General features: G+C 38.3%; 1 protein-coding gene across 1 annotated transcript in view; it reads right to left on the reverse strand.

The window, feature by feature from the left end:
* Window positions 1-4,904: 4,904 nt before the first annotated feature.
* NKD1 (NKD inhibitor of WNT signaling pathway 1) overlaps window positions 4,905-11,001 on the reverse strand; it is a 105,876-nt gene continuing 99,779 nt past the window's right edge. Inside the window, exons 8-10 of the mRNA XM_041458809.1 lie at window positions 10,911-10,995; window positions 7,043-7,173; window positions 4,905-6,307 (exon numbers count right to left, since the gene is read on the reverse strand). Of these exons, the coding sequence (XP_041314743.1) occupies window positions 5,733-6,307; window positions 7,043-7,173; window positions 10,911-10,995 (791 nt within the window). The 3' untranslated portion in view covers window positions 4,905-5,732. The remainder of the gene's footprint in view (window positions 6,308-7,042; window positions 7,174-10,910; window positions 10,996-11,001) is intronic.

The following is an 11,001-nucleotide window of genomic DNA, read 5'->3' on the forward strand; positions in this document are numbered from 1 at the left end:
CCTGTCTGTCATTCCTTGTGGTATAAAGATTATCCTGTGTCAGTAGATTTCACAGGAATAGTTAGTGCTTAGTGTTTAGAAAAATCAGGACAGATGCTGAAACTTTGGGTAACATTTGACCAATTTTTGTGTTTGTAATCAAATAGAAAAAGAACTGATGCCACTATTCAAAATGTGTTCTAAGGAACATTCAAAACATCTGTAGAAACACATCTGCTCCCAAAAACATTTCCCTCAGCTTGGACAGGGACTCAGGAAAACGGGGATCCTTCCTTATTCTGCCACAGCCCCAGTGATTATCTCAACTTTCCTGCCTTGTGCCTCCCCTGCACGCTGGAGATTCACTCTTAAAGAAAGTCTTTCAAGTTTTCCCAGTGAAAAGCATTCTACAAACTACTGTTGCTGTTTTATGAGCAAAAACTGTACCAGAAGAGATTCATAAAAGTAATATGAATAGAAATTTCTCCATACAGGATTTTCCTGCCTCTGGTGTGTCTCCCCAGCCCCTCTGTTGGACAATTCTGTGCTATCCCTACACTTCTCAAATCTTTCCATCCTTCCCTTGCCAATCTTCCTTCACAGCTCTAACCCTCACAGTAATCTGCCTGCATAGCCCTTAAATCCTGCTAGTTTAAACCAAAGAAATTAGAAGACTTCATCCACGTGACTCCTGTAATTTCAGCTCATTTAGGATCGAATTATTTAGAAATATATAGAAATATAAAAGTAAATTAAAGCATCATTGAAAACCTCATTATTTAATAACTACAATCCAAGCTTCAAATAAGATTAATTTCAATGTATATTGAATAATTTCAATATAATTTTTCTCTACCTGTTCCTTTTAGACCATTTTAAGCACATTTTAAATGTGCACAGAGCAACAAAAAAAAATCCCAAAACAGACCCTTCCAAATCAAATCAACTCAACATCTGTTCAAATATGCAAACAAAATACATTATTATGTCATAAATAGAGGCTGGTTTTGCTGTTAAGTGCATTAGGAAAGATATCTTCTTCCAGAACCTATTCAGAAAACACATTAAATTCAATTTTTAGTTTATGGATTTTCAAACATGTTTCTGCTGGTATATTAAAAAAAAAAAAAACAAAACCAAAACCAAAGAAGTCTGACAATTAATAGGATGCTGAATAAGACTTGGTTCCCAGCAAAGCCATGAATAAGTTATGTTTGAAAATGTATTTTCAGATCTCGATGAATTGCATCAAGGTAATTAAAGGTGAGACTTGATTAGCTGACATGTTTCCAAACATGAACATTCTTGCCTGTACTCCAGGCAAAAATTATGGTGAATGTTTTTGCAAATTTTCTAGCATGATGAATTTTTCTCAAGTATAATCTAGGCCCAAAGGGGCCCAACTTTCCTGTTAATTGGAATACAAATGAAATCTGTCATTCAGTAATTGAGGTACACGATGACATATGGAGAACAGTATGCATTCATCAGAGCTCTGCGTTTATGTGGCAACTTGTGGACTGCTGAGCACACACAGTGCTCATCCCCTTAAAAAAATCACCTGTCAGAATCCATCTTGTTCCACTCACTAACTTCTGCCAGAGGACACACTCACACACACACATATATATATATACACACACACACAACACTCACACCTTTAGAATACTTCTCCAGATAAACATTGCTGTTCTATGCTCACAATGACTACAGCACAAAGACCACAATAGAGGTCATATATTTTGTGATATATTTGGGGCTGGTCTGCCCCAGGAGAATCTGTACCTCATCATCCAAGGGCAGAATTGGGTCTCCATTTCTAACAACGACTAAATGATATGTGGCTGTTTCAAAGACTTTTGGAAGTGCCCTGAGGGCCTCCAATGACATCAGTGTAAAGAGTATTTGCTGCTAATCTTAAATTAATTTACCAGCTTGATCTCTTACAGCAAACTTCCATTTACTATTAGCAAACCCATCAGCAGTAAGATACAGAAAAAAATAAATACTGGACTTCCTGGCTGCACATTATGTAGATTTCAAACCCACCTCCCTGGAGTGCAATTATAGGCACCTGGCAGCCTTATCAGAAATTTCACTGGGACAGAGATTTTACTTCACAGCCTTAGCTTAGGTTAATTTGTATTGTGGTAATGAAGTTGTGAGAAGATCTTAGCAACCCTTCTTTTCAAAACACTGCAGCTGGTAGAGATGAGCAAAATTTTTCAATTGAATTTTTTTCAGCAAATAGTGTAAACTTCAGCTTCATTTTGCTGAACTGCCTTGTGTAAAAACAAAAGAAGGAAGTGAAAAGCCTGGAGTTTTCATCTGAAATTACTTAATGCCACTCCATTTTACTTTTCAATATTAACAATACACTCAACTCTGGTATGTTTTTCTTTGGAAGTAAATGTTTTGATCAACCAGAAACTAAACTCTCTCAAATTTTGATTCAGCTATGGTTTTGAACAACCTAAACCAATATTTTTATTTTTTTTAAGGAAAAGTTTTCAGAATTAATAGCAAGATGAAATATCAGTTACTCAACACAGGTCCAACAGCAGGGGACAAGAAATTTAACTTTGAAACTTGATATTTTAAATATTAGACCAAAGCATACCCAGCCCATACGTAATTTCCTGATCCTGTTCCCAAAAATGTTAATGCAAGCTCTTTCATCAGTGGGATCTGCAAGCAGTGACAGCAATTGCAACAGGCCCCTGAAATCCACAACAAGAAGAAAGAAATATACTTTCTGAACTAGTAAAACTTTAATTAACAGGGGGTTCTCTTGGCACAGTTTTTGCTGTTAAATAAATAAAGCATTTAGTCAAAACCGTCTATATTTACTATACAAAATACTGAAAAGCAAACATATTTAAAAGATACGGAATTTAAGGTTCTGTGAAAAGAAACTGTGCTACATGTTATTCACACTTATAATGCACATAACACAACTGCAACACAGTATTTAGATACTGTATATTCATACATGGCTGGTGTAAGGTTTTCATAAGGGGATGCCATGTTATTAAAATGCATTTGTGTTTCACAGACTCTGAGCAAGGCAGAATTTGTCTTTTGAATGTCCAAATATAATAAAGCAGAACAAACCAGTGCCAGGCAGTAACAAATGGTGAGTTGTTTTCCACGTCAGAGCCCACCTGGCACAGCCAGCACTGCGCACCTCTCAGCCAGATGGGATTTTGGTAGTGGTGCTGGTTTCTTTTCCAACAAAATATCTTTGGGTGAAGGAGCAGTTTTACCCCTTTGCTGCCCTTTCATAGAAAACCCCACAATTCTGAAAGCACTCAAGTTTTCCAGAATGTTTTCTGGTTTTCAGTAACAATCTGCATTTAAAAAATTGACTAAAAACCATTTCCACCTCTCAGTCTTTGTGGCGTATGCTCTACTGAAAAGAGAACAGCTTTAATTACTTCTTCAAAACAAATAGCATGGCATCCCTTCTTAGATGGAATGTACACTGTGTGTTTGCATGCGGTATAATGTAAGTCACTTGAATACATCAGACTTTTTTAACACTATCATATAAATAAGCTTATTCCTTCTACTAGACATATAAATGCCTTTTTTTTTTCTTTTTGCAGTCCATAATTATATATACATTGAAAAAGAATGATACACAAGCAGCAAAAAAGGCTTAGACTAGAACAACTCAGTGGTAACTAACCAAATTCGTGGCCTTTTCATATTCTCAACACAGAAAATTCTGCATATAAATATTTTTGGACTTTAGGAATTTCAAAATAAACAGAACAGTATAGTTGTCACACAGATCAAACACATTTTAAAAACATTTTGTTAGATTTTACAGAACACACTGTTGACAGCTAAAAAAAGTAAAATAAAATAAACCAGATTTTTAAAAGGGGACAACAAGTCTAAACATCTGCTGATCCAGGGAGACAAGAGACGGGCCTAATTACCATGAAGCAGTGATTCTATTCCAATTCCACAAGAAGGCAAGGCTTCCCACTGTTCTTTACAAGGTGGTGTCTCTGTGTTCTTAGAAAGGACAACATGCCCCTAGACCTGGTCAACAGCAAGGTAAGACCCCATTTGGGACTGATCAAAACTCTAGTCAGAAAACAAAAAATACCCCAGTCATAAAGGGCTTATAACAATGTCGGATAGTTACATTTTACAATATATACTATTGACAAAATACCACAACATTAAAAATAATTAAAACCAAAGCAAATACATTTATAGAACAATTATGTCTTTATGTAGGAGTTCTCTACTTTAATGTTCCAAAAGAAATGTAGGTGTTTTCCAGTCACTTTCTACCTGCAAAATGGTGATCTGTACAAAACCCAACTGAATCTATTTCAAATCTGGGCTCCACAGAAAGCAAAACATCAATGCACTGACCCTTTTATTTTTTTTTTTTTTCAATTTTCCAATTTTCTTTTGACCTTCAAATTTCTCAGCAACCATTAAGGTCTTGTGAGTGTGGTCTGATTCCCCTTCACGGAATGGAAGCCCTTTGACATGGAAAAAGTAGAAGAATCCAGAAAGATTGCGAATGATACTTTTATACACATCTCTAAAATTGGAGAAGCACAAATTGATAGGTGCTTGGGAAACTCAAACTGGAGGCACCAAGAAAATGCCATGGCATATGTTTCTAAAAAATCACTGTTGTGGAAAAAACAAATATAATGTTAATATTCAAACCACAGATTTCTAAAACACAACAAAATGTACCTGAGAGTGTGCATATTTATATATATATATTTATATTTATATTTTATATATATTTGCCAACATTTAAAGTGAGAAAGTATATTTTCCTCAATTCTTTCTCAAAACAAAGAACTGTGGATTTAAACAAAACAAACCCCCCCAATCAATCCCTCTCCTTCTCAAAGCCCCATGAATGATATTTATGGCCCAAGCACTAAAGTCTAGTGCTGCTTTGGAAAACCCCATTTCACATCCTTCTCTTTTCAAATAGTACCCCAAACAGAGTGGAGAATAAGCAAGAGAAAAACCAAAAATAAAAGAAGTATATTTAAATATTACCCAGTATATAACAGACTGTACTTGTGTCAATGAAGAATCTCCAAGAAAATAAAGTGTTAAGTCATACAAATGTAGCCCTGTTGACAAGTTTAGCTAATATTTCCTTGTAATTAAGATGATTTGAAAGGATGTGAACACAAACAGGCTACATGAACACAGTATATTAAAATTCCCCCCTGTAGCACATTACAATCAATAAAAAGAAAATAACATCTGAATAATACTAGAGGTAGCAGCTGTTTGTATTTTCCATTATCTGAGTATCTCTGGAGTCCAACCCTTCGAACATTGCTCCCCTGATGAAAGGCTTGTGTGCGATCAGCCGACGTACAGCAGAGTGGAAAGCTAGATGTCTGCAGGAGTGTTTGAAGTATCTTTCTGAGTACAGTGGAAGTAGTACTTGTACAGAAGTGCGTTGACGACCTGTATTAAATCACAGCTCAAAAAGCTATGGCTGTTTGCTGTTTTACAAGCCACTTTAAAAAAAAAAAGAAAATCCACAAGGTGTTTGAGTAAGCTATGCAGTTTCATAACATATAAATAGGGTGAGTTTCAAGAGTTCCATATAACCTCTAAAATATATGCTAGCTGAATATTAATGGAGTAATGATAATATTAATCATAGTAATGCCTTAGTTCTGGTATCACAAGAATGCGTTTCCTTCATTTGGGATGATTCCTGGAGGATGTTGGTGAGATCTCTTCTATGTCTGGTAGAAGTGGTGGTAGTGGTGGTGGTGCTCGTGATGGTGGTGGTGCTCATGTCTTTGTATCATCTGTCCCACTTGGCCTTCATATAAAATGACTGTGGGCAGGTCTCTCACGTGTTCCTTTTCCACAACTGTCCCTGGAGACTGAAAGGTTTTGCACATTTGGTGATTCTCCTTTGCCCTCTGCTTATGCTTCTTGTGGATCTGTTGGGATTGCAGGGGAAGGTACGGGAGGTTCTGGCCCACCCGTGCACTTGGGGAAGCCATGGGCAAGGGCACCCCTTGAAAAGGTTTATTTCTAACTGCCCTTCCAGGATGCACAGGGGCGACATTTTTGCCCTGGGCTTTGGGAGACCTCACAAAGTGCTTGCTAGAGTCCTGGTTCCGGAGCCTCTGTTGGATTTCTGCAATCTTGGCATACGAACTTTCAGCCAGATTGATGTGGTTTGGATCCACCACTTGAGATTTTCTATGGTGAGCATGGAAGGTCTCAGGCTCATGAGAACGGGATCTAGTTTGATTCACAATTCTGCCTGGTGGGTCATGTTTTTGAGCTGCTGGAGGAGATCCTAGGAAATAACAAGCTGAGTTAGTCATCTAGTATTTCAAAGTTTTAATTAGTAGCATGCAGTTGGCAGGGATAGCATTATCGGCAGAACAAATTTTTCCTAAGGAAGTGAATGCAATTATAGCTGTCTAGTTTAATTACTTTTAATAATTCTGGCCAGTAAATAATACACAAATATGAATACCTATCTAGAGAAGACTGAACATATGTGTTGGTGTGTGTATGTGTATTAAAATCTTTATGTTACCAACTCTTGGTCATCAAATTAACTGTGAGGGGAATAGTAAAACCCTGGCAGAGGGCAGGGAAGTGAACAGAATCCAAATCTCTTTGACGTAGGGACTAGAGCCAAAATTCCAGGTACAAACACACATTCTCCTATTTTTGGGTCAGTAGTGAGTATAAAATATGTGCTGGTCTCATCTTGGGAACAAGCTCCAACATTCAAAAGTCAATCCTTACCTCACCCGTAGACTAAACTTAATAATTTAGATGTAAAGATTGTTCTCCTAGGCCCAGCTCCAAGTTTAGCTACACAAACAAGTACATCAAAGCAGCCTTGCAGCACATTAGCCACTCTGTTGTGATACCACCTTCACCAGTAATTATCTTGCAGTATTCACAGTCCTATTATTGAGTCACTACAGACAAATCACACAGCTTCACAATTCACTGTCCCTGACATGGAACATGCAACTGATGAAATAAAAGATTATGAGGTTACAACTTAAATTACCTGGCCCAAACTTTGATGTGTAGTTTTCTATTCCTGCAAGATCCAAATAGTGGTTTCTCCTTTCAATGTTCTCATCAACACAATGACGGTAGCACCCACTTTGCTCTGGATTGTTCTCACTCTGGTGGTATCTGTCAGCAGGAAGCAAAATTACAATCCAGCAGAACTTCTTTAAAGTCCTTATCACCATCTGCAAACCAACAACTAATGGACCCTTTGAAGTGACAGGAGCTGCTCACAAAGAAACAACAAACACTTGAAATTGTGGATGACCAGACTTGCTATGACGATAGGCCTAAACTGACTGTTCCTTCCCCTCATATAAATCAGCCCTGATGTTGCAAAGCAAAGGAGGCTTTCCAATTGCATCACATGTGCAAAAGCAAATAAAACCACTCCTAGCATTTATTTCTTTCTGTCTTAGGGCCAAATCATTCAACTGATTCTGCAATTAGGACACACCAAAGAAAATTTGCTGTTTGATTCATGACCCTTCCCACCACTGTGAGGAAGCGCTGGGGTAATCCAGATCAAGGTCCATGTGCTCCTGCTTCAGAAAGACAGGCAACAGCACAGGTGTAGTAACTAGAGAGAGACTGGGAAGAGAAGGTGTTGGTAGGACACTCAGAGGTAACTGCTGCTTTCCAAAATATAATTAATAAGGTCAGATCAGACACTGACTTTAGAATCTCAACTCCTTTTCCTGCTCAGCTTTGCAATTTTATTTATAGCAGAACTATTTCCTGAGAATGAATATCTGAAATACCATTCATTTATGAGGCAGAAAAAAACCAGGCAGAAGTTTACAGTATTGTAGCCCATAATGCCAAACAATTTTATTCAGCAATTTAAATGGCAAGTCTGCAAATATGAACAATATTTTCAATATAACAAACAGTATAAGCAGAAAACCCTTGATTAAGTTGCTGCTTGTCATTCAGACAATTCAGTCTCCAAGACCAGGAGATTGGCTTTGCTATTTCTCTGATGTCAGCCTAACACCAGAATTTGGCCTTCTATCTTACACCAGTTGTTAAATATGGGCTCTGTACTGTATGGTGGCCAGTACTCTGCTTTTAGTCTATTAACAAATTTGCAAGTTTCCAGAGGCTGCTGATCCCTCTGAGCTTTGGCACAAATGGCTTTCCTGGTCTAGTTTGTACTGTTCAGGGATATCACAGAACTGAGGCCCCTCGTGTCTCTGTCAGACACTGGTCTGCAGTGTTTTTTATCAAAGTCACAAGACTTGACCTAACTGGAAGATCATTTTTGCTCTACTTTGATAGAGCTAGAGTCTCCTGAATGGAGGAGAGTCTGCCTGGAAAGCAGGTAAGGTTTAAAGATTCTAGTCAGCTTTGAAAAGTGACATGGGCTACTCTCAAAAAATAAAAAAAAACCCCAGAATGTCCAGATATTCTCTACATTTTGGATACCTAACCAACTCAGTACCTTTCCTGTATCAGACACAACTTTACAGGTTGTTGCACTGTAGCATGTCAATATAAAAGATCTCTGGGCTAGAACTTGCCTAACTGCAGTTGCCAGGCATGAATCACCTACACAAACCACTGGGACTTGAACACATGTGCTGAAGACAATTCACAGCTAACCCAGAAAAAACATCATTGAGTTTGATCCAACACAATTAAGCAACACTGCATACAGCACCGCTCTTGGAAATGAAGCTAACAGGGAACCTGTTATTTTGTTACTGTAATAAATTAAATCTCTCATCAAGACAGAGAAAAAAAAATATGCCAGTACTGCCACAGCCCTACATTCTAATAGCTTTCTTGCATGCAAGATGACGTTCAACAATATTCATGCAAATATACACAGTGAAGCAATTACACTCTGGTGAGAGAAGTGCTCCACTGTCAAAGGGAACTTCAAGGACTTCTGAGAACTGAAGTGTCTGGCATCCAGGCCCTCAGTGCTGTCCTGCAAACACATGGGAGGACTTGGGCAGGCACCAACCGTGCATGGAGGACTGCGTAAAAATAGAGTGCTGTTACTGGGCTTGGGCTTGGTATGGTTCTGGTTTTAATAAAAAATGGCATCTGCTGGGGTGTTTGTGGAGTGTATGGAAGTCCTTTCTGAAATTCCCACGCTGATGTGTCATCCTGATGGCACGAAGCACACAACAACATAGCAGGAAAGGGGAATGGAGCACAGGGCAGAAAATGCAGGGACATCCCCTGAGAGCCTCACTCACTGAGAACACAGAGTTTAAGTCAGCCAGGGAGAACCAGGCTATCTAGCCTTGAACCCAGCTACTTATCTTGGTACTCTTATTAGCCCTACAGGTGAAAACTCCTGTCTGTAGCTTCCAGCAAATGAAAAATCCAACCCATCTATATCCCAACCTTCAGGACAAAAACATTTCTATCCATTTTATCTTGAATATTAATCACATCTTGCCTAGAATTCCTAAGTGACTGAACATGTGAAATGTGTGCACTTCTCACAAGTTCTCATTGCTGCTCTCAAAGGGGAAGCAACTGCATTAATATTGTGAGATTCTGACCTGAGCCTCAGCAGCTTTCCTGAGGGTTGTCAGCTTGGCCAGAGTGCACAAACATGCCTGAAACACACACAGTGTGAACTCTTCATCCTGTCTACGTGTAGTAGGATGCAACAAGAACTGACAGCTGCTGACCACTGTCTGATGCTGATCTACTCAGCTCAAGACACAGATTTGTTCTGTGACAAAGCCTCTCACCAAATGAATGAGGACAAACATTTTGTCCCAACATTTGATGCTTCCATGACTATGGATTTAATCGTAAATGCTTGCTGTTCATAAAAACCCTACATTTGCAGAGCCAGGACTTTAAGGTGGATAAGAAGGGGACTTCAAACTGAAAGGGGATTTTTGCACTAGATTATCAAACAAAACCAATCTATTGAATTCACACAGGGCAAAACTTTGCTAATGGGCAGAGGGAATCTGCACACCACATCTAGGCCAGCAAGTAAAACCACAGAGTATTCTTCAGTTCGTAGAAGATTCTGTGCAGAGTTGCTGACACAAGATTAATAGCAATTTCATTCTTCTTTTAATATGAAATTTGATTGTACTGGGATTTGCTGACTGGGATAACTCACTAGCATTTTTTCTCCATCCAAAAAAGGGAGGTACTGTTCTCTTGTCAGTTTCAATAAGACTGAATGCTCCTTCTCCTGATAAATTTGCTATGTATTCAGACAAATATCCCTAAATCTAAGGAAAGCCAAAAGTTGTTTTTTTCTTTTTTAAATTTGCAGCTGAAGAAACAAATATAACTAATGAGTCAATGTCATTACTGTAACATTTCAGCACACACTTCCCTCTGCCTTATGAGCAGTTTCTGTTATGAAACATAAAATCCTAAAATATGTCAAATATACACCAAGATGACCTGTTAGCATTCTGCTTGGGTTATGAGCTGGTAACCAAGTTAGCCCATGCAAAACTTGGCACTATTTGAGTTGAAGAGTGAAAAAGATGGGCTGGAAGGAGGACAGAGAAAGGCAGGAGATGGCTCCTATGGAGTGGAAAAGGTTTTAGGACACTTTTAGCCAAAAAACTTTGCTATTAACCTCATTTATTTGCACATGGCATCTAAAAAGACAATTCAGATCCTCCAAAGAGCTCATAGATAAAGAAAATTGTGTTTGTTTTTTTTTTTTTTGTTTTTTTTTTTTTGGTATGTTTTAATATAAGTATCCAGCTGTGGAATCTGCTCTTAAGTCTACAATGAAAACTCCTATAATTCTTATATTTCAAAATAATTTTAAAAAATTAAACAAGCAAGCAAGACATCAACGGTTGAGGTTTCCTCACAGGTATGTAGTGCTGTCAGGAGCCAGGGTTCATTCCCCTTACCTGAGGGAAGCCCTCTGCTTCTTCTCAGAGCTTCTGGCTTCTTCATTAGCTTTGTTTTCAGCTCTGTGCCTGGCACTCTGCAAATCTGTCA

Source organism: Pyrgilauda ruficollis, unplaced genomic scaffold, assembly GCF_017590135.1.
Source record: "Pyrgilauda ruficollis isolate IOZ18807 unplaced genomic scaffold, ASM1759013v1 scaffold13, whole genome shotgun sequence".
Lineage (NCBI taxonomy): Eukaryota > Metazoa > Chordata > Aves > Passeriformes > Passeridae > Pyrgilauda > Pyrgilauda ruficollis.